A 24062-nucleotide genomic window follows, 5' to 3' on the forward strand; every position below is an offset into this window, starting at 1 on the left:
TTAAAACTGTTTCTTATACAATTATGAGAAGAGTTATCTTCACTGCGAATTCACTGTGTCTCAGGCACTGTGCAAACAGTTATCAGGCCTTTGTCATTTAATCTTTGCAGCCATCTTCACATAAGTGAGGTAACCAGCTACATGCTCCAGATAAGAAAATGGGCATACAGAGAGGTTAACTTACTTTTCTGAAATCACACAGGAGTAAGTATAGTGTGACCAGTGTGACCACACAGACTGTGCTATTAATCACTGCCTCTTCCTCCAATATATTCCACTCCCCCTCCCCAACTTTCCCACTTAGCTTATATGGTGGCCCAGTGCAAAACATCCTATGGCTTTAAAGGCCAAATAACACCTTAGATCTCTGATCATGAAGAGATAGAGTGTGAGGGTAAGAATGCCATTAGCTCAGTCTCCCATAAGGATGTCTATCAGGGAAAACACAAAGCACATTTAATTTTGGGCAGTATTTCAGTAATTATCACAGAATCAGGCTTTCCAGAAAAAAGTACTTCCCACTCAGATACATGATCAGCATAGCTCATGTTAGATTAAGTCAGTGTTAAGCCTGGCAAATAGGAGGCACTTACACCACCACTCCTAACTCTGGTGGCCACAGCAGACGTGGCTCATCAACCCGGGAACTTCTGAGGAGCCCACCTGGAACCCGGATCCTGAATCACTCCACTGGCACTCTAGGCAGGCACAACAGAACCTCTCTGCTCTGGATGATTCTACGTGCTTTTGGACTCTTACTAATTTTGTTTCTAGAATAAATAATTCTTTTTCACGATCAAATAAAGAACATGCTAGACATAATTTCACCACTGTCTTATTAAAAGCAGTTTCATTAGGTCTAGCCTGTGGGTCCTGGAGTCTGGGGAAATCAGAAGGAACCCACCAGGCAGCAGGAACAGATAAATACCAATGGAAAGGAAGTATAGTATAACACAGCAGATAAGAGAAATAGGAAAACACTTCACATCATGTGGCTTTTCAACTCTTTCTGAAGAAATGTGACAGATATTCTTTTGGAATGAAACTCAAACACAATTTAATCCTCAAGGGTCTTCATTCTCAACAGCAGTTAATAGAGCAGGCAACGTTTGCAATTCTGGATTTCTGGGACCCTCAAGTGTTTTCAAATGGACTATGTGTATTTTACCTCCTTAAGAAAGTCAATCATGATGATTCAGTATTCCCGACGCTCCTTCATTCTCTCCAGCAAAAAGACTATACCTTTTTCCTCGGGAAACTTTATTTAAAAAGTGCTAGAAGCTTGATGAATCCTGGCGAGTTTGTGCTTGGTGTGGCAGGTTAAGAGTAGATCCTATGTTTTGAAAAGCATAGGACCAATGTACTTATGGAAAGGCTGAGAGAAGTACATCAGATGTGAGAAAAACATAAGGATCAAAGAGGGGAGCTGGGAGTATAGTGAGTTCCTAGAATATCTGCACTCTGGGAGGTTGAAGCAGGAGGACTGCAAGTTGGAGCCTAGACTGGGCAACTCAGTGACACAGTGAGATCCTGTCAAACAAACAAACAAACAAAACACACACACACATACACACACACACACACACACACACACACACACATACACAAAGGGTTCTGAGTGAAGAAGGAGCTGGAAAATGGAAAGTCTTCGCCAAGACCCAGGAACGTGGTTGGTACCTGAGGTGCTAACTCTACCACACAGCTGCAGCAGGAAAAAGAGAAAAAATCAGATGGGTGATTCCAGCGGGAAGGAAGGGGCAGAAGCAATGATGAACACGGTGAGGATGAATGAAGTTAATGCGTCAATGATGACTTCAATGCCTATTACTAATAAAGCCTGGGGATAAAAGTGATCCCTTGGATAAGAGATACTGAACTTGATGTGATGAAAGTGAAATTGTGCTAATAAGAGGGAGCCATGGGTGAGCGTGAACAGAACTACAAATGGGCTTGGGGTCATGACGCACAAGTGACAAAGAGCACAATACCCTATCAGAGGGGTCAAAGGAACTGAATTTAGGAAAAAGAATGAACTTGAACTCCATAAGAGAACTGGGAAGCAGGAGGAGAAAGGCTTGGAGGCCAGGGAATACTGATTTAAAGAAGTTTAAAAGACAACAATTCCCACAAATAAAACAGTGAAAGCAACATATATGGTCCTCAGAGGTCAGAAAGGCTGAAGTAAATAAGGATGGAGACATAGCCACTGAATTTACTGACAATAAAATACAGCACTTGATCTTAACCAAAAGCCCAAGAAGTGATCTGACAATAAAATGCAGGAAAGTTGGGATGGAGAATGTAGCTCAGTAGTAGAGTGCCTGCCTAGCAGACTCAAAGCTCTGGATTCAATCCCTTAAAAAGAATCAGGAAAAAGATGAAGACAAAAGCCAGACTCTAAGAAGGCTGGGAGAGAAAGTGACTGGTTTAAAACAAAACAAAACAAAACAAGTTGAAGCAGCCAGTAGAATATTCTAGTTCTAAGCGCTTGGCAGCTAAGGAAGTAGGAGAGTAGCTGGGAAGGATCGAGTCATGAAGAAGTTTTGAACTCCCCATTGGAAATCCACATTTACCGTGAACACTGATAAATGCTGAGCTCTGTCTCCCTAAATGTTTACCAAAGAAATTCCCTGGGAGGTAATGAAAATGGACAAGGGCTGGCACTCTCTGCCCAATTGTGTCCTGGCAGCTTCAAGTTCTCCTACTTAAGTAGTTAAAAATCTGTTCTTTGGATGAGGGAGGGGGAAGTTATGACTAGAAGGCAGCAACCCTAGACCCTTCAGAAATGATGAGTATTCAGTCTCCATAATTTACACGGCCATTATTTCAAACTCAAACAATCCCAACAGCAAGGCAGCTGAAGTCCACCAAAAGTTCAAAATGGGATATGTTCTCTTTAAAATTTTGAGAGCGACTAAATATGACAACCATCTGATGTATGAAAATTATTCACAACCAAAAACAGACAGTCTGGAAATAGCTGAGATGACTTCATTTAGACAGAATTACCCAAATCTGTTTCTAATATACACAGTACACATAATAAATTTTTACAATATGACAAGGAAAACAAACTTAATAAAAGTTCCCGATCTTTTGTTACACAAGCATGCTATATCCATGCTATGTTTATAATAGTTTGCTCATGATATCACAGCTCAGTAACAAAGGCCCAAGCAATACAAAAACAGTTACTAGGCATGACATCAGCTCACGACTACCGTAATTACATCGAAACACGAATTTCCTAAACTGTACATTTTCCAAACTGCTTCTCAATTTCAACGGCTGCCTTTAGACAATTACTTTCAGAGTTGTCTGCCGGCCTTGAGTAATACCCATCTTTCTTCTCTTTTCCAAGCATCATTTCCCTTTAGAAAGTGCATATTTCAATTACAAGCACTATTTTTCATATATACCCATAAACATACGTCTAAATTAGGAGACAGTGTGGTCTGGTGGTTAGTGACAAGCATTCGGCATCATCATCTCTGATTTTGTTCCTTTCACTGCCTCTGTTTGCTGGGCAGTAGCTCAGTGAGAAGAACAGAGTGCAAAGGATTAAGAACAGAGATTCTTGAGCCAGGCAGTGTGGGTTGAAATCCAGCTCTGTCACTTAGCACTGCATGGCCTTGGGCAAGTTAACTTCTCTATGCTATGCTTTACTCATCTATAAAATGGAACAGTAGTAAAACTTACCCTTGTAGGGCTGTCACACAGTATTTGTTTCCTAGAAGGCACTACGCATGTGTTCAACATTTAATCGTATTACTATTATCTTTTTGTGACTCAGGTATCTGTTCAAAATGTGGCTTACAATAACTTGACCCACAATGTAATTTTTCTAAAATTAGAGCAGGGGTTGCATCTTGGTCATATTATCACAATACAGCAAAGTTCAATGAATAAAATTTGAATGAATAAGTGTGTGTGTGAGTGAATGAATTAAATCCCAGTAGTTCCCAAAGTGAAAAATCTTGTAGAGAGTGGGGTGTAGCCTATTTGTCTAATGGCTGGCTAATGGTTGGCTTTAATGTTTGGGCAGCTAATGTTGACAGACAACTCTAACTCAACCCCCCAAACTCAGCATCGGGGAAAAAGGTATTTCACCTTGCAGTTTCAGAAGTGTATTTCTCTAAACTTTTTGAGCTCATCCCCTGTGCAAGACTTGGGTCTCCCAGTGTCTAGAGGTCAGCTGGCTTTCCTGACCAGGCAGGGTGCCAGAGGAACTTGACTACCCCATTGCCACTTGTGGCATGGTGTTACACTGAATGTTGTTATTCTAGGCTTCAGGAAATTTTCTAAGCACTGGACAGAGTCCAATGGTGTGTGCTAATGAGTGTCAGATTGGAGGACTTCACTGTGTGTAAGTCAGAAAAGTGCCACGGTTTACAGGGAGGTGGGGCAGGGAAGTAAAGATGCACAAGAAGGGCGAAAAAACAGTAGTTCACAAATGCTGGCTACTCAAATTGACAGGGAATGTGCCCTCTGCACTTCATCAGAAATTCTTGCAGACTTAGAAAATAAAGGAGTTTGCTTTTAGCACACACTGTGAGCCTCATATGGAAAAATGGAAAACACTACATCACTTGACCTCCATGTGCCCCCTTTCAACCACAGAAGAATATTGTGTACAAAATCCTAAATCAACTTAAGATGTTCCAAAAGAAAAAAAAGGCCTTAATTTTCTGCATTAGACTTGATGATTACTATTTTGGTTCTTGAGATTTTGTGCAGAAAGTTCACACAGGAAAGACGCATAATTCCAGGAATGATATTTTCTCACTTCAGGAATATGAAAACAGGGTGGCCTCATTCTGGAATACCCTCCCCTCTCCTGGAGAACAATGAGCAAGCCTTGTGCACCCAGGTCAGAAAGTCACCCAACACTTGGGGCAGGATTATTTGCTTACATTAACAGAACATTAAAACCAATTTTAAACAACTTAATGAAACTCTAACCATCTCTGCTTGGTGATTCACTTCTATGAGAAACTAATAAGCCTTTTTTCAGCCGAGAATGGTGGCGCGCATGCCTGTGATCCCAGAACTTTGTGAGGCTGAGGCAGGAGAACTGAAGGTTTGAGCCCAGCCTGGGTTACATAGAAACTTAGCAACACTGTCTCAAATAAAAAATTTTATAAAGGGCTGGGGATGTACCTCAGTGGGAAGGTCCTGGGATCAATCTTCAGCACTAGAAGAAAAAGGAAAAAAAAGCCTTTCTCCCTGCAAGGCAATCCACAGGCTTGATATGATGTCTTCTCACTGTAATGGCACAACCTTTCTTTAAGAAGGATCCATTCTTTGAAGAATCTAACTTTCAGACCTTTGGGTAATAAGAGTAAATTACTATTTTTTGCCACACAGCACTGGGACTTTAAAAATCCAATCCTTTCACATCCTCGACCTGTCATCAACATTTTTTCAGATGATGTCAATAAAATTGACTGCTTGCAGTTCCGAGTTCTGCTCTACACATGGAAACAATATAATTTATTTTAAAGTATTTTCAATGAGGGTGGAAGGAGAAACAGAATCTCGGGAAGCCTCTAAAACATTTGGGGTATGAGTGCATGTGTGTTGCGGGTGGGGACAAACTTAGAAGTAAAATAAATGGCCTGAGTATCATAGGAGGCTAGAAACTTTGACAGCCATTCTCGATTTATAAACCCTAAACCTTACTGTTGTGCTGACTGATATGTCTTCCTGTCAGATATGAATGATGTTTCTGGAACATTAATACGTTCATTAAATTCTAACTCCCTGTACTTAAAATATTCTGTACTTTGGCACAGAGGCATCCTGACAGCTTTGTTGTAATCATATATGGGAGGCCCCCAGATGACACAGTTGTTGAGATGCCACATACCTACCACCAATCTGTTGCTTTTGTAAGTTTAATCTAGGTATTAAGCAGCTGATTGTGGAACCACGGTGAGGTGACATCTTCAACTCAGCTGTGTATCACAGAAGCCACGATGGGTGGTGACATACTCCCATGATGCCTAGCAACCCGACAAGGCTCCAACTCTCTCATCTGTAATACCACAAATAAGGCTCCAGTTTTTTCTTCTTTTTTTTTTTTTTTCTTTCCTGAAGCACAAGTGGATGACCAGCAAGGGTCCAACAGTGTTATTCCTAATTACCTTTTTTTTTCACTCTTGATCCTGTGGCTCTCATAATTAGTTACCTGGGGCTGCAATCCAATTTGAAGTGATGACAAGAAAGTGATCCATGAAAAAGTAATAAGTTAAATCCAATTTCAGCCTTCCTCTAATTAAATGCACATGGAACTAATGACTGCAACCCTAGCATTTCGGTGATAATGGTAATTAGCGAGGTGGGAGTCACTCTCTTTTTCAACACTGGAGGTGTAAACCACAAGGTAAAATGGTAGGAGCACTCTTAATTACATGTGTCATTTTGTCAGCAATTTACACATTTTTGACCAGTCAAGTATGTTTTCTCCCCTTGTCCTTCTCCACCTCCTAGCCCCAACAATGATTATAACATACTATTCCATGTTTCGACACACAGGAACTCCTAAGAGCACTTCTGTCTTGAGAATAAGAAATAACTTCACTGTTGCTCCCTCACTGCTGCACAACACACACACACACACACACACACACACACAAATATACAGGGACCTACACGCAAAAAGACACGCACACATGGCTACAATTAGGATAATTATGCAGGTCTGAATCCCCTTGATGGAAATCCAGATATTTACAGTGGAGTTGGATTTTGTTGGTTTGGCTTTATTTTTGTTTATAATTTGGAAAACATAATTTGCTTATTTATGGAAACTATGACACTCAGTAGGTGCTGAGTAAATACACATAGAGGAGAGGCAATAATTAACTTCTCGGCGGCACAAAGGCTATCTATGGTTCTACAAGCCAGCTTCCCATCCTGGTGCTAGCACAGCCAGCAAGCTTTGTGGCAGGACACTTCACCTAAATTTCAATTTTCCTCTTCCATAAAATGATTCAAGGATACTTCCTGCTCCATAGAGTAGTTATGGGGCTGGTCCATGTTAAGCACCAACTTAGTATTCACTGTTTACCATGCTTTGCATGTGGTAACACAGATATGGTAACTTATAAAGTATCAGCATCACATTTGTATTTTAATGCTTTGATATAGGTAAGTAAGGTGACTATATAATGAAATGTCCAAACTGTGATACTTCTGGAAGTAGAAATTATCAGTAAACACACCCAGGCATGGACTGGGGCTGTCCTGGCCCAACTGGGATACAGGCTCATCCTACACACATTTTAAGTGGAAATATCAAAACCAAGCTAACTCAGCTGAGTGCGGTGGCACACACCTGTAATCTCAGCATTCTGGCAGGCTGAGTCAGGAAAATCATAAGTTTGAGCCCACTTTGGGCAACTCAGTGAGACCCTGTCTCAAAATTAAAAAAAAAAAAAATTCAAGAGGACTAGGGAAGTAGTTCAGTGCAAAGGCCTTGGGTTCAATCCCCAATACTGCCATAAAAGAAAAAAAAAAGGCAATTCACTTCAGCATTTTGGAGGCAAGAATAAAGTGTATTAGTTTGGGGGGAAAACAACATAAACCAGGAGTATGAATCTGGGCTCTAGAATGGACTTCATGAGGTTCATGAAACACTTAAAAAATATATACAAAATTCTGCATAGATGAGCAATTTTCTGGGAAGAAGGGTCACTGTTTTCATAATTTTTAATGGTGTATGTGATCTGAAATACTTAATAACCATTTTTAAAGCATCGTTTGTTTTATTGTTCCTTATCAACTGTTCTTTATTTTTAGGGTCTGGGTATTCTCTAAAGTCGTATGATAACTATGACATCTTAAATAGAATAAAAATTTCAATTTTATCCATTTTAAATGCCAGGGATGCCAACTGTAGACAGTGTTAACTCTAGATATTTTTTAAAAATATTTTTGCCTCCCTTCCCTGAATTACCTACCTCACTAATTCAGTACATAGTGGTATTTTTTAAGGGTCAGTATTTCAAAACCATTCAATTTCACTATCTATAATATAAAATTGTAGTTTCTTTTAAAGGTTTCCTCTTAGCAATTTATTCCTTAGTGAGTAACGTGGAAATGATACGAGGTACTAAGATTATATGTGGCATTAATGCAATGCAAAAATGCTGCCTAAAGCACGTTTCATATAACTGCAAATAAAAATGCTAAAAAACACCTGCTGAATCTTGTATTTTAACCTCCTCCACTTAAAGCAGGAGTCTTCATTATAATCCTAGCTTCCAAGTAGACCACAAGGCTGATCTTCCAGTGGGTTTCACCATGGGTCCTCCCAATGAAATGGCCCCCTGAACCAGGTGCTTGCACATGACCTAACCTTGGAAGGAAAGGGATAGGCAGGAGGGAAAACGATCAGATAGATGACTAGCTTCAAATTCAAATTCTTTATAGACGGCGGCCTGAAACTGTGGTCAGCTTTCCACTGCAAGCAACACACAAGGTTTACTTTCTTTCCTAACGTTCAGGCTGCCAGAATACACATGTACTTTTACTTTCTTAGGAGAAAATGTGTCATTTGATTTCCTTCCAGTTTATATACTTGTGCCAACAACTAAAATGCTTAAAGAACCAAAATGAATTACTACCCAGAAACGCTGGTCAAAGTTCCAAAACTTGATCAATAAAATTGCTCATCTACTCACAAATTAATCTTCAGCCAGTAAAGTTACACATTTTTGGATTTATAAGCACACCTGCACCGTTAAGCATTTATTTCACTTGTTTAAGCAATCTTCAGAAGTATATAAATATTTATAAAAAAGAACCTACTATTTTTACCCACTTATATTTTTTTCCCCAGCAAAACCCTGTTAATTCTTTTACAACTCATAAGCATCCTGAAGGTAAGGTCTATATCCTGCATGATTTTGGATCTATCACCACTAGCACAAATGCCCAGCATGCTGGAGATGTTCTGAAATATTCACCAAATTACATTTAATTAATTCAGATCATTCTGATTCAGAATTTAGGATGGGACTAATTTTCAATTTTTGTTTGTATCATTTATAAAAAATCTGCAAAGCAAGTTAATAGATTAAGAAGGCAACTTACTCAGTAGAATATTTTTCTAGAACTTCAGAAACCATTATCTATATATGCCTTCTTCGTGAATAAGTCACAATGTCACCAAGAATCCAGCCAGCTCAGATTTGGTTCAGTATGTGTATCTGCAGATAGCATTATTTCTCTATTTACTCTCGTCTCTCTGAAATTAGTCCAAATCGGTGATGTTTGACTGCAGTTCCTGATCTCTATCGAGTAACCACTTAGAGCCTCCTCTAACTTTCCATTTTCTTTTGTTTGTATCATCAGCCTGTGAAACTGGAAAGCGCTGCCAAACATAAAGCAGGGAAGTGTGAGATATGCTTAAAATATGAGCCACAGTATATTTGGGGATTTAGGTTTCTTTTTTTTTCCTCAAGCTATCAGCAGATCAAATCCTTCTTCCCTGTCAAGCCATCCTCTATGCAGAAGATCTGAAATTTGCTAAAATAGGTTTCTCAGTGTAGTTATAAAGGGTAAGAAGATCAGAGATGAACACCGTTCAGATTTGCTGTAGGATTTCCCTTTCATTTCAGAGCCACTCCAACTGAGATGCCCCAGCGAGGACAAGGCATGCAAGACAGATTTCAATGTGAAGGTTATTCCTTCTGTGAATCACCACAGTTACACACATATTTTTTATAACGAGGTAATATACCATGTGGCCTAGGTTAGTAATTTCTCCTTTCTATTTGTGGAAGGCCAGCCAAATTAATAAAGCTTACTGAATTTGCATGACCCTAGAAAGCAGCTAAGGAGAAATTCTGCAATAGTCAGTCGCACACAGGCACACACGTGCACACGCACATACACATCAGCCAACCTCCCTCCCATCCCACCCAACCAACTCCAAGGGAAGTAAATTCTCTGCTCGTCAACTCCACCAGTTTGGGATAGGAAGGGACTGAAGACATTTTCTTTAATGAAATCGGGGTTCAGGATTGCCCCTTCTTTCTCCACTCTTTATATACACTGAAGCACTCAGCAGAATGTGTTAGGCTGGCTTCGACACTGTCCTTGCCAAGAAACATGAAGCTCTCTGTACCATATATTCCTCTGCTTGGTGGCTAAAATCCTATAACAGGCAAGGAAAAACTGAGCCCTCAAAAGGAAATCCCCTGAAACTTCACTTCATATATTTAGCCCTAAAGGAACTTCGTTCATCTTGGAGAAGAAGTTACCTAAAAATGCCATATGTTTTTAAAAAGCAAGTATGAGGAAAAATAAGTCTAGTATAAAAAATCACAAATGATATTCAATACTGAAGAGCAGTATGATCAGACAGATTGTGTATGTGTGTATTTTTTAATCTCTAACCAAAGCTCTACTATGTATAACATTTTCCCCCAATAATATATTGTCATTTTTCCAATGTACTTGAGGTCTGTTCAACTCAACAGGATTCATAGTATTTTTTAGGCTGTGAGAGCTTCAAGAGGGAGGCAAAAAGAATGGACAGTCATTTGAATCACTGAGTGACAGGCTGGGCCGACTCCCTGTATACATTAATAAATTAGAATTTTAATTGCATCTCTGTCTGCAGGAGATGCCCCAGTACTTTAATATGTACCAACAATTGGCTATGTTATGGAATCTGCAATGTGGCCTTTGCTGCTAACCTCTGAAACACAATTCCCAGTCTGACTACAGAAACTGTTCAGTTTGATCCTTTCAACTTATTTGAATCCTGACAAATAAGCTCACAGCTGAAAGGTCAACACAGTCATATTTCATCCTCCAGAGCTGTTCTTAAGACATCTGCACAACAAAGCACTTCTTACAGCACCTGACATGGGCCCTCCATGGCACTGTACCTCATTAAAAATGTCCCCTGCACTCACACACATTCAAAGGCATGCACACTGTCCCTGGTTTACCAAACAACTCCTTTTGGAATTGTCTATAAACAATGCCCCCTGTCGTCCAACTTTTCCAATCAAGTGTCACTACAGTGCTGAACTTTCTTTAGAGTGAGATACGTTCCCCAAGTAGATGTAGAAGAAATATAACTTGTTGTCCAAGGTCAGTTTGATCTTTGCAGAATAATTTGGAAATTAGTATTAGCCCATCCTGAACTACCAAAGGTCAACACAGCTAGAATTTAGGTTGACTTTGTGGTCAAACTTATTGGCACCAAGTTCTACCCATGTGCTACCATTAATAAATTCTGTTCCAAAATTTCCAGTGTGAGAAACCCATCACTAGTCTGGTCTTTGGGGGATGATGCTACCTTCAGCTATGAAGAGATTGTGACCCACCTAGACCCTGCAAGTGCTCTACGCTGAATGTGAGCACGAATATCTTCATTTAAGTTTCTTTGAAATTTTCATTGCAATTTTCTATTTCAATCAAAAATCCAAATTAATTTTTATGAAATCACTCCTTCCTCTACTCCATTAACCCCTGAGCCTCAATGTGCCTGAAAGGGAAAGTTGCTAAAACAATTTTTTGTCATCTTTACAAAAAGACTGCTCACCATTTTTAATGATTTACACAGACTTGGAAAGACTTCAGAGAGAGGGTGTGTATTATACTCATTACTAGGTATGATATTAAAAGTGTCATATCCTCCTAAGGCCCATTAAAGAGCTCTTGACACTACCAACATTTTAGGCTGCTAAATGCAGCTGTGTTCTGTGGGAATGTCCTATATACTGCAGAGTTGACAGTAGCATCTGTCCTGCTCCCCTTCCCAAGATATGACTATCAAAAATATGTCCAGAAAAGAGACTCCAATACACTGTAGGTAAGAATATAAATCAGGATGGCCACTAAGGAGACAACTATGGAGGATCCTCAAAACACTAAAAACAGATCCAGCTATCCTACTCCTGAGTATATTTCCAAAGGAAATGAAATTAGCACACCAAAGAGACACTTGTACATCCATGTTTATCGTGTCACTATAGGTACGACATGAAATCAATCTAGGTACCTATCAACAGAGGAATGGATAAGTAAATGTGATATACACACACAATGGAATACTATTCAGTCATAAGGAAGAACGACATCCTATCATTTTGCAGCAAAAACCAATGGAAATGGAAGACATTTTGTTAAGTGAAATAAGCCAGACACAGAAAGGCAAGTACTGTGTATTCTTTCTCATTTGTGTAAACTAAAAAACAGCCATGACTGTGGGTTGGGAAGGCTGGAGTGTGGTAAAAGGGTTTTTGGAGGTAATAAATGTACACAGTATACAAGTATAAGAGCATCACAGTTAATAGCCCATTAATATGTACAATTAGTATGTGTTAATACAAAAATATCTCTCCAGAAATCGCTCACTTGGTCCACAGGCTCCAAATCATCTACTGAGCCCTACTGCCCTAAAGCAAGGAGTGTGCATCCCATTCTTAGTCCCATCATGAGCGAAGGCCATGACACGTCTGAGCTCAAGGACATTTTCCCACTGGTGACCTACACTTCATATCAAGCAACCTCACACCGCCAACTCCTCATCCTCCTATTATGTGTAAGTAGCAGACCTTCTTACTCCTGAGGACAAAAGTTTTAATCAAAACAGTTTCTCAAAAATGTCAGTTTGTTGGTAATCTAAAAAATGCACATTTCACAAGATTATTCTTCCATGATTTGCAATTCTCAACACAATCCACTTCTGAACTACTTGTCAACTCTCCCAAAGGGAATAATGTCAGGGTTTTTTCGGTGGGGGGGTTAGGGGTGTTGTTACCTGAAGAGCTGGCTGCTTGTCATTCCTCTTAGGGGATTTTAATCCACTAACTTGCTGCTGCTGCTGTTGTTGCTGTTGCTGCTGTTGCTGTTGAAGGAGGAGCTGCCTTGCCACTTGCAGTGCCTGGGGAGGAAAAATGAAAGGGAACAACTTCGTTACAACACAGGGTTGGGGGACTTCCTCATAGACAGGCTTACAGGAGGTGTACTTCAGCACTGGCTTGGACTTGTCCATTTCCAGGCAAAGGAAACAGGCAACAATAACTTTCCACTAGTCTACACTGGAAAACTTTCCAGAATTTGTTTACATTTCCTTTGATTTGGCCAATTTCATCCACAGTTTCTTAGGTAGTGACCCATGTAACCAGACACATTATTCCTACCAAAAATCTGGCATAAAACCTAAAGTGTGAATTTCAGACACACTGATGAGGGACAGCAGACAGCAGCAGGGACCTGGGCCATGGAAGAAACTTAGGAGATAGTGAAGGGCTCTCATCTAACTCAGACAGCTTGGCCCTACTCAGATTCTTTTTAGGAGAACTTGGGAACTCAAGTTCAAGGCAACATTGTCACCTCATCTGAGTCTAAATAAGGACAAAGAGAGGGCCAGGAAGTAGCTCAGTGGTAGAGCACTTGCCTCGCATGCCTGAGGCCCTAGTCCTCTGTTCAATGCCTAAGACTACAAAAGAAAGGGGAAGAGAAAGAGCCAAGTGGTGGACCACAGGAAAAGTATGCCGCCATGGATAGAGTTGCTTGGGAAAGATCAGAACAGATAAGCCTAACTAGAATGATCTTACTGGAAGACATAAGAGAAAAAGTTAGCAAATCTGACTGCAGTCTTCTTAAAGGCTCATTTTGGACCTGTGAACGAAATTGATTATAGCTATACTACCCTTTCTAGCTTATAAAATGGGATGGTTTTATTTAAAGGTAGAAGTTAGGGAGTTGGTAATGAACTGGTAATAAGGTAAGTGGAAAACAGGACAGACCTCCAAAGTGGCCAACCATTCTTTTTAAAAGTTCAAGTAAGGTGAAGGGCACACAGGTAATGGGGAAAAAAATAAGAACCAAGATACATCATGTACAGGTACAAGCACCCAATGATAAATGTAAATGTATTGTATACCTAAAATGTACCAATAAAGAATTTTTTTAAAAGTTCAAGTAAAAAAAAGTGCTATCAATAAACACTCATGAAGATATTCATGGCCAGAGAATTATGGAATAATGGCAGTCACAGTTTTCCAGAGCCAGCAGCAGGATCAACACTAGAAAACTGAGATGTGCAGGCCCCATGTCATAAAATCACATGAAAAGTTAAGATTTCCAGGCCAATTCACCTAAGAGCCAAAAAGATGTTGACTGTAACTCCAACTACTTGGGAGGATGAGACAGAAGGATCTGAAGTTCGAGGCCAGCCTGGGTAACTTAGTCAGACTCTGTCTCAAAATCAATAAAAGGGCTGGGATGTAGCTCAGTGGTAGAACAGTCAAGGAGGAGATGTTGAGCCAGGTACAGTGGCACACGACCATGGTCATAGTACTTGGGAGGCTAAGTCAGGAGGATCTCAAGTTTGAAGCTAGCCTGGGCTATGCAGGAGTTAAAAGCCAGTCTGGGCTATAATAGTGAGACCCTGTCTCACTATAAAAAAAAGGAGTACAGTAAGAGATTGAGAATATGCTCACTAAATGATGTGCTTAAAGTACAGAGGACAAAATGAGGTTTCTTGGTGGACACATCAATAATAATTTCTATATGGCAACAAATTATTTGTGCCTCAAAGAAAAGGCTCACACAAATATGGTCAATGACTCAAAAGGTTTGATACTACAGGCTTCCAAAGTAGGCACAAGGTCTAAGGGTGGTAGTCATGCGTGCTCCAAAAAGGATTGACACTTGATGCATTTAAAGAAAATGATACATCCACTCAGAAGAAGTTATAGTGACAATGGCAGAGTGAGAGATGGGTCAGATGGAGGGTGGGCTGTACACTGAACACCGGGCATCTGAGGGGGTTCGTGCTCCTGAGCCAGATATGCTGCACAGGCTAGAGTAGCAGCTCACTAAATAAGGCTCTTGCACTATTACAGCGAAGGGTATTTTGATTACACTTTGTAAACCTAGTGGTGCCTCTGTGTCTATGAGGTACAAAGGAAAGCAGAGGAATGGAAGCACAAAGAAGTGACACAGACAGGACTGCAGAAAGTCTGCTTGTCTTACCTCCCTACTGCACACCCCTCATGTTCCAGGGAGGCCTCCTCCCTACAGGACTCAGAGCGAGCAGCCCTGGGTCAGATGCAAGGCAAGACTAGACTGTCCAGGGAGGAGAGACAGCACAGGATGTCTGCCGGTGGAGGGGCTGGCTCAGAGCAGCATCTGGGATACAAGGCGCCTGGGGGAGCCGCCTAAGGCTCCAGCCTGCTGTCTCAGAGCAGGACTCACCAGCACTGCTGGACTTGGGGCTTCCTTGTCGCCTTGGAGACACTCAGTACATGCGTAGGTGTAAAAGTGGGCAGAGTGAGGATTTCATTTATATCATATAAGAAAAACAGTCCCCCTGTGCAAGGTGCCTGCAGGAGCAAGAGCCTCTGCTACTACGTATGTTCCCACTGCTATTTCACACGGAGCTTTATGGCTCTTTTATACAGGAAAGGGAACCGGTATGTATCTTAAGTGCTACAGTCAAGAGTGAGGCGCAGAGGCTGACAGAGGGGCCAGAGCTAACCATGGGAAGGCAACACGGAATATGATGGGAGCGAAGAGGAAAGTTACCTACGTTTAATCCTGAAGTAACAGCAAAGAGAAACCAATCAAGAGAATACTACATAATTATCCCGGTTCTCAAAAAACCTGGGAAAACAGTTTTAAAATGATCGCATCTCAGAGAAGCTATAGTCAACAACAAGGGAAGATGTTAAGTATCTTGAAGAAAAACCCTCGCATACACCTCTCACAGGAGCACATTCACAGAAGTGTATGTCGGCAACAGACAGAAGAAGGAGAGAATGCAGACCTAAGTTTTCTTCTCAACCAATGTTTACTGAGCTGGCTCTATACAATGATTACACACTTCAAAGTTAGCAGCTGGAATCCAGACTCAGTTTGCTGGTTTGAAGGCAGGGGTGGGGGGTGGGAGTGATTTATGTGTAGGATATCTTTTCAGACCCAACATGGGGTGCGTGAATTTACATACTGACACAGTGAACTCCAGCCTCTAAGCATCATTTCACACAGAGCCTGCAACGGAGGAGAATCAAAGGCAGAAGCAAGAGAAGAGAAGAAAGGGTTTAGGAACTCACAGGAACACGGAAATTTCAGTCAGCCTCCTTAGGAGAGAACTCTACAAGACAAAGGTGGGCAAACTGGTTTCCAAGGCTTAGTCCCAACGTGTGTATAAACAGGCAGAAGAGGAGAGGCGACACTAGTGTAAAGCACAAATCATCTGGCTATGAAATTGTTCTGGGCTGTCCCACAGTAATCCATATTAACAAAGTTAGAGCAAAGTAGGACCCCCCCCCAATAAATAAAAACAAACTTTAAAAATCACCTAAGGTCTCAACAAATTTTCAAACCTAATTAATTAGAATTTATAACATGAGGATATTTCTTATTTTCTGTAATATGTACATCGGTGTAATCTAGATTTTAAATTGTCACACATGAGAAATGACAACAAATCTCTAGGATTTAAAGTTATAGACTCAGACATTATATAAATCTCTGGTATTTACCATTTGTACAAGGTAAGTAAAAAATGTTTACTATATCATCATGCTTGTTTTTGACCACTGGAAAACATAGAATAGCTAGTGGAACCCCCTTTGGACACCGCTCTAGAGAACTAGGTTCACTGAGTTCTCCAAACACGATTATGTGACTGCCACTTTCACCCATTATGTGTACCACAGCTGATTAATGTCCCTCATCTCAGACTCCACTACTGAGACCTCAGGGACAATCTGTCTTCCTGTACAACCGAGCAGTGAGAATGGACTGTTCTGATTTTCCTAACAGCGTCTTAATCACAACTGGAAGACAGTCTCTTAGATATACTATTTGAGGGTAAAATTAGTTGGGATGTAGAATAATAAGTGTGTGGATATGTGTTTTCATGTGTGTGGGATGGAGGAGAGGAAGAGGAAGAGAAGAAAGGAGGGAGAGAAAGAGAAGAAAGGAGGCAGAGGAAGGGAGAGTATTTGTGTGTGTCCAAGGATATGAAGAAATGAAAGAAGTTCTCTTTTAAGCAGCAAAACTCACCTCTGATTAAGTTCCAGAGCAACTGCTAATGTAAATAACTTAAAAGGTCTATTCCCAAGACTCTGGGACCTTTTATTCTTGGGGGCTCTTCCTGGACTGGGTTGGATCAACACTTCCTTTTTAAAAGGCTTGACAATTGCTGAGCACTGGATAATATGGTGCTGAGTTTGAGTTCTGGGCTCAGGTTAAAAATGGAGTTCAGGGATATCATAGAGGAGAGGTCTATACTGTTAAAAACAACATTTAGAGCCCAGCGGCACACACTCAACAAGCTAATATAAATGGCTGTGTAAGTTAGCAGGGACAGGGGTGGAAGGCACGCAACACCTCATCTCTGGACTGCCCAGTTTCCTTCTCTTCCTTGGCTCCCATTTATACAACAATCTGTGTAACATGTGGGAGGGAGATACGTGGTCCCAGTCAGCTCTAAGTGTTCAGAGAGAACCTGCAACTTGCTGACTGGCTGCTACTTTGGTAGGCCATGTTTCCAGGCCAACTGGGAACCTGGACATTTGTTTTGACGCACCTGCTATTCTATTGGTTCAAGATGATTTCATTCTCATCAATGCCCTCACATTCTAAGTAAATAAGTGCCATCTGTTTTTTACAAATTGTGTTTTACATAAGCATGTTTACAACTTTTGAGCTATTTACATCTCAAGTTCATAACAGGTGCTTGTATTTTAGAAACTAGGTAATCCCATGTTTTGCATGTTTATCAAGGTAGCCGGTGCACAAAAACATGTTTGCTATATTTTAAGAAACATTAACAAATTTACATAAAATATGGTTCCATCAAGCATATACATACATATATACAACAAATTAAAAAAGGGAAAAAACTTTATAAAATATTTTGCAAAACACACTTGGTGATGGGTTTAAATAAGCACCAACACAAAATACAACCACTGGAAAGTTTTTGGTCATGGGTCAGCAAATTATAGGCCATAAACCTAATTTGGTCCCTCATCTGTTTTGTTCAACCCCAAAGATAAGCACGGTTTTTACTTATTTAAATGGTTGGAAAAAGTAAAAAGAAGAATATTTCATGACATGTGAAAATTACATGAAATTCAAAATTCAGTATCCACATACAGGGTTTTATTAGAATACTATCAAGCTCATTCGCTTACATATAGTCTATGACAGCTTTTGTGCCACAAAACAGAATATTTTCAACAGAGACTATATGCTTCTCAAAGCTTGAAAAAATTTCCTGTATTCTGAGATCTTCAAAAAATCCAGTGGGCAGTTTTTGTGTGCGTGTGTGTGTGTGTGTGTGTGTTTGTGCACACGTGCGCACGAACTGTAGGGATTGAACCCAAGGTCCCATGAGCTCTACCACTGAGCTACACTCCTAGATCGGGGCAAAATTTTATATAAACATATCTCTCAATCAGTTCCCCCAAATTTTAGTTTCAGTAAGAAGCAAGGGAATTGTGAATTAGCTGTTCTTAAAGCTCAAATTCAATTTTATGTTTCTGAAAAGGAACTAGGACATGAAAACAAAATACATCCATGAATTCTTTTATCTGAAACCATTGAAAACTTGATGCCAACTCTGACTATATGTGTTTTCTCACCAGTAATTTACAGCAGTGCAGCTCTGTGTGAGCCCCTGAATACCCTCAGAATAAAGGCAGCATGTGCCTTTCCGGCCAGTTAGCAGTTAGGTATTTCCTGTCTGCCCTGAGAAATTGTCCTTTTCCAGCTTTAAAGGCCGGTCTGAGTCAGCCACCTTTCCTCTAATTTCTCTTCTAGACTCTCCTTAACTCTCAAGATCAAACCTGTTGCTCAGATAATTTCATGGGCTAATCAGCAGTCACTGTGCATACAGGGGTGGAAGGAAAAGCTAGTAAAAACTAACAAAGAACAGCATGGGAAACTTAGCAGGGAACAAGTCACATTCTCATCTTCATTTTTCATCCTCTACATATAATCTGAGTCTTGCCAGAGAACCTTTTATGCCCCAACTAACCCGCTACCTTGGTACAACTCCACCAACCAAGACCCTCTTGACAAAAGCACTCATCACAGACTGTGACTGGATAAGCACTCAGTAAAAGGCCTGGCATGGAGGGTGTAGGGGAAGCTTCATCATTTGCTTGATTTAGACACAGCCACCATGCCAGTGCAGGATGGAAAGAAGGCAAAGAAATATCAGTAACTCATGGGGCTGGGTGTGTTTATGCAGAATCAATAGCCTTCCAAAGTAGCAGGTTCTCCAAACAGAATTTTTTTAAAAAATTCTGGTATTTTATATAAGGAGATCTTGGTTCTCACAGGACAATGGAAAAGTGTGCTGATCTCATGGAGGGATTCTAATGATTGTGAACATAGTATATATCCAAGGAAAGATGATGGTGTTGATGACTGTGTAAATATTAGATGCACAGAGAAAGAAAGCACAACAAATTATGAGGCATGTTACTGGTAGCCTAAGTGTAAAACAAAACACTCTCCCCACAAATCTTGCAAGAGTGAAAACCACCCATCTGAGGGCCTTTAAAATCCAGTAAAGTTGTGTACACTTACAGTCTCAGCATTCTGGGAGGCTGAGGCAGGAGGATCCCAAGTTGGAGCCCAGCCCCAAAAAATTAGTGGGACTCTATCTCTAAATAAATAAATAACAGGATAAATGGGGTTGGGGATGTACCACAGTGTGAAGGTCTTGGACTCAATCCTCAGTGTAACAAAAAGAAAGAAAAAGTGTGCGTGGGGGGGGGGGTGTTGAACACTCTTCTTGAACTAGTGACTATTCAGTCTACTCTGTGATGCTGTGAACAGGAGTGCAGACTGACCATTCATTGACAGTTAATTCCCTTGACTCAAGAACCCTCAAAAGCAGGAAGGAAGCCAGTTTGGATCAACTGGGAAACTGGGTTTAAAAGGATCTAGAAAAGAAAGATTGTACTGCAGAACTCTCAGAATTCTAACAATGGAAGTAAATATCCTATGATTTCAAGGCAGGCTTAGCAGCTGATCTTTAGATAGGGCACTGACATGGATTCCCTAAAATACCCATTAGGGTTTGCAAATGAGACAGAAGCAAGGTAGATATGATGAAAAACTGTGGAGCACAGATAACTCTATCCCTGCAGCATTCCAATATTATGTGTTTGAGTTTAAATCAAAAGGGACAGGAAACTAAAAAGCCAAGTTGCCTACCACCATCTTATTCCACCTACAGAAAAAGATATGGTCACAGGTCATGGGCAGTGTCACATGGGGAGAGGCGAGGTGTTGCCAATGCATACCCCAGTGCCTGTACCACTGCACCATCCTACACCAACCTGCACCTCTTTTCTGGATCTTCTTTCAATGTCTTTACTGACATGATTCTATATTCTTTTTTTAATTTTTTACGACTTTCTTTTACTAAGTTTATTGGTACATTTTAGGTACGCAATATGATGACATGCATCACTGGGAATTTGTACCTTTACATGATGTATCTTGGTTCTTTTTTTTTCCCCCTTCCCCTGTCCTCCCTTCAACCCCTCCACCCCTCCCTATTTACAAAGACTTTGTTTCCATTTTTTTTTCTCATATTAATTCCATTCCCTTCTTTGCTTTCCCCTACCCCTCCCACTGCCCCTTCCCCTTTGCCCCTTTTCTTCCTATATCACATTATCTATTATACCTTATAATCCTTATTTACACTTTCAGTTTCTCACACTAGAGAAACTATTTGGTATTTACACATGTGTCCTAATTATTTCACTTAAGAGTATCACCTCAATGTGCATCCATTTAACTATAATGTCTGTAATTTCTCCTTCTTTATAGCTGAGTAGTACTCCATCTTATAAAATCTTATAAAAAACCCACATTTTCTTTATCCAGTCTCCAGCTGATGGGGAATTGGGCTGCTTCCAAGTTTCAGCTGTTACAAATTGTGCTGCTATGAACATGGGTGCACATATATCACTGTGGTATGATTCTTTTAATTCTTTGGGGAAGTTAGCCAGCAGGGGAATAGCTGGGTCAAATGGGACTTCCAGTCCTAGTTCTTTGAGGTATCTCCATACTGATTTCCACAGTGGTTGCACCAGTCTACATTCCCACCAGTAGTGGAGCAGGGTTCCTCTTTCCCCACAGACCCGACAGCATTTGTTATTGGTTGATTTCATGATAGCAGCCATTCTTTCTGGAGTGAAGTGGAATCTCAGTGTTGTTTTCATTTCCATCTCTCGAATGACCAGTGACGTTGAACATTTTTTCATATGTTTATTTGCTATTTCTACTTCGTCTGAGAAATGTCTGCTCATTTCAGATGCCCATTTTAGGACTGGGTCTTTAAATTTGGGAGATCTGGTATTTTTTATTCTTTACAGATTCTAGTAGGCCTCTGTCTGAGTAACAGCTGGTAAAAATTTTTTCCCACATTGTGGGATGTCTCTTCACACTATTGGTGGGTTCTCTTGCTGTACAGAAGCTTTTTAATAAGAAGAGATCCCACTTGTTGATTGTTTGTGCTAGTTCACGGGCAACTGAGGTTTTGTTCATAAAATCTTTTCCTACACCAATGTCTTCGAGAGTTCTACCTAACCTCTGTTCCAGCCAGTTCAGAGTTTCTGTTTTAATATTCAGATTGTTAATCCATTTTGATTTTAGTTTAATGCATGGTGAGAGATACAGGTCTAGTTTTAATGTTTGGCAAGCTGAAACCCAATTTTTCTAGCACCATTTATTAAAGACATTCAAGTAAGGGTGTTTGGCTCCTTTGTCGAAGATGAGGTGACTGGAGTTGGTTCTGCATCTTCTAATCTGTTCCACTGGTCCTGAGGTCTGTTTCTTTGCAGATACCATGCTGTTTTAATCACAGTAGCTTTGCAGTATAGTTTCAAGTTGGGGATTGTGATACCCCCTATTTTGTCTTTACTGCGTAGTATTGCCTTTGGTATTCTAGGTCTCTTTTTGTTCCAAATGAATTTTTGGATTGTTTTCTCAAGGTCTGTGAAGTATGCTGCTGGGACTTCAATGAGGATTGCACTGAATCTATATAGCAGTTTTGGAGGTATGGCCATTTTCACTATGTTGATTCTTCCTATCGGAAGAAGAATAAAGAAGAGATATCTTTCCATTTTCTGATATGTTCAATCCCTCTTTTCAGAGTGCTATAGTTTTCAGAGAAGAGGTCTTTGCTTTCTTTTGTTAGGCTGATTCCTAGGTATTTCAGTTTTTTGGATCCTATTGTGAAAGGAATTATTTGCCTTATTTCTCTCTCAGTGAGCCTGTTGTTCATGTAGAAGAAAGCTATTGATTTCTGAGTGTTGACCTTGTATCCAGCTACTTTACTGAATTCGGTTATTAAGACCAGGAGATTTTTGGTGGAGTTCTTCGGGTCTTCTATATAGAGTATCATGTTGTCTGTAAATAATGACAATTTGACTTCTTCATTTCCTATCTTTATTTCTTTCATTTCTTTCTCTTGTCTAATTGCTGTGGCTAATGTTTCCAAAACTATACTGAATAGGAGTGGTGATAGCAAACATCCTTGTCTTGTTCCTGATTTTTTAGTATGAAGCATTTTCGTTTTTGACCACTTAGTATGATATTGGCTGTTGGTTTTTCTTCGATGGCTTTTATCAGATTGAGGTAGAGACCGTCTATTCCAATTTTTTGTAGGGTTTTTATCATAAATGTGTGTTGGATTTTGTTGAATGCTTTCTCTGCATCTATTGAGATGATCATATGGTTTCTGTCCTTGGCTCTATTGATATAGTGTATTACATTTACTGATGTGCATATGTTGAACCATCCCTGCATCCATGGGTTGAATTCCACTTGCTCAGGGTGTATGATATTCTTGATGATCAACTGCATTCTATTTGCCAGTATCTTATTCAGGATTTTTGCATCTATGTTCATTAGTGAGATGGGCCTATAGTTCTCTTTTTTGGTTGGGTCTTTCTCCGCTTTGGGGATCAACGTGATGCTTGCTTCCAGGAATGAATTTAGGAGTATTGCTTCCCTTTCAATTTCATTGAACAGTTTAAAAAGTAATGACAGTAGTTCCTCTCTAAATGTCATGTAAATTTCAGCAGTGAAGCCATCAGGACCTAGGTTTTTCTTAGTTGGTAAGTTTTTAATTACATTTTAAATTTCATTGATTGATATTGAGTTGTTCAGAATTTTTAGGTCTTTTTTGTTCAACTTTCATAATTCATACTTATCTAGGAATCTGTCCATTTCTTCTGTGTTTTCCATCTTATTGGTGTATAGGTTCTCAAAGTAGGTATTGATAGTCCTCTCGACTTCTGCTGGGTCCATTGTAATTTCATCCTTTTCATTCCTAACTGCATGGATTTGGGCCTTTTCTTTCCTTTTTCTGGTAAGGTTGGCTAACGGTTTGTCAATTTTATTCTTTCAAAGAACCAACTCTTGACTTCATTGATTTTTTTGTATCGTTCTCTTAGTCTACACTGCACTGACATCTGCTCTGATCTTTATGATTTCCTCCCTTGTATGAGCTCTTTCTAGAAGCTTGAGGTTCAGCATCAGGTTGTTTAATTGGGCTCACTCTGTTTTCCTAATATGAGTATTCACTGCTATGAATGTCCCTCGTAAGACTGCTTTCATTGTGTCCCATAGATTCCAATATGTTGTACTGGCATTGTCATTTAGTTGTCGGAACTGTCTGATATCTTCTTTAATTTCTGCTGTGACCCATTGGTTATTCAGAAGATTGTTGTTCAGTTTCCATGTGTTTATGAAATTCTTGAGATTTCTTTTGGTATTCATTTCCAATTTCATCCTACTATTATCTGGTAATATACAAGGGATAACTTCAATTCCTTTGCACTTACATAAACATGTTCTCTGAGCAAGTATGTGGTCTATTTTGGAGAATGACCCATGTGAAGCTGAAAAGAATGTGTATTCTGATTTTGTGGGGTGGAACACTCTGGAAACATGTTAAGTTCATTTGTTCAAGAGTTTGATTTAGTTCTAGTATTCTGTTGTTTATTTTTTGTCTAGCTGATCTATCTATTTGTGACAGTGGGATA

At 40.0% G+C, this 24062-nt stretch overlaps 1 protein-coding gene across 11 annotated transcripts in view; it reads right to left on the minus strand.

Moving 5' to 3' along the window:
• Window positions 1-24062, minus strand: part of Foxp1 (forkhead box P1) — a 471410-nt gene that overhangs the window by 137638 nt on the left and 309710 nt on the right. For all 11 annotated transcript variants that reach the window (XM_087181343.1, XM_087181341.1, XM_087181338.1 and 8 more), the window contains one exon: window positions 12788-12910. In XM_087181343.1, the coding sequence (XP_087037469.1) occupies window positions 12788-12910 (123 nt within the window). The remainder of the gene's footprint in view (window positions 1-12787; window positions 12911-24062) is intronic.

This window comes from Heterocephalus glaber, unplaced genomic scaffold (assembly GCF_053883595.1).
Source record: "Heterocephalus glaber isolate CG9 unplaced genomic scaffold, H.glaber_assembly_v1.0 deba00001472, whole genome shotgun sequence".
Taxonomy (NCBI): Eukaryota; Metazoa; Chordata; class Mammalia; order Rodentia; family Bathyergidae; genus Heterocephalus; species Heterocephalus glaber.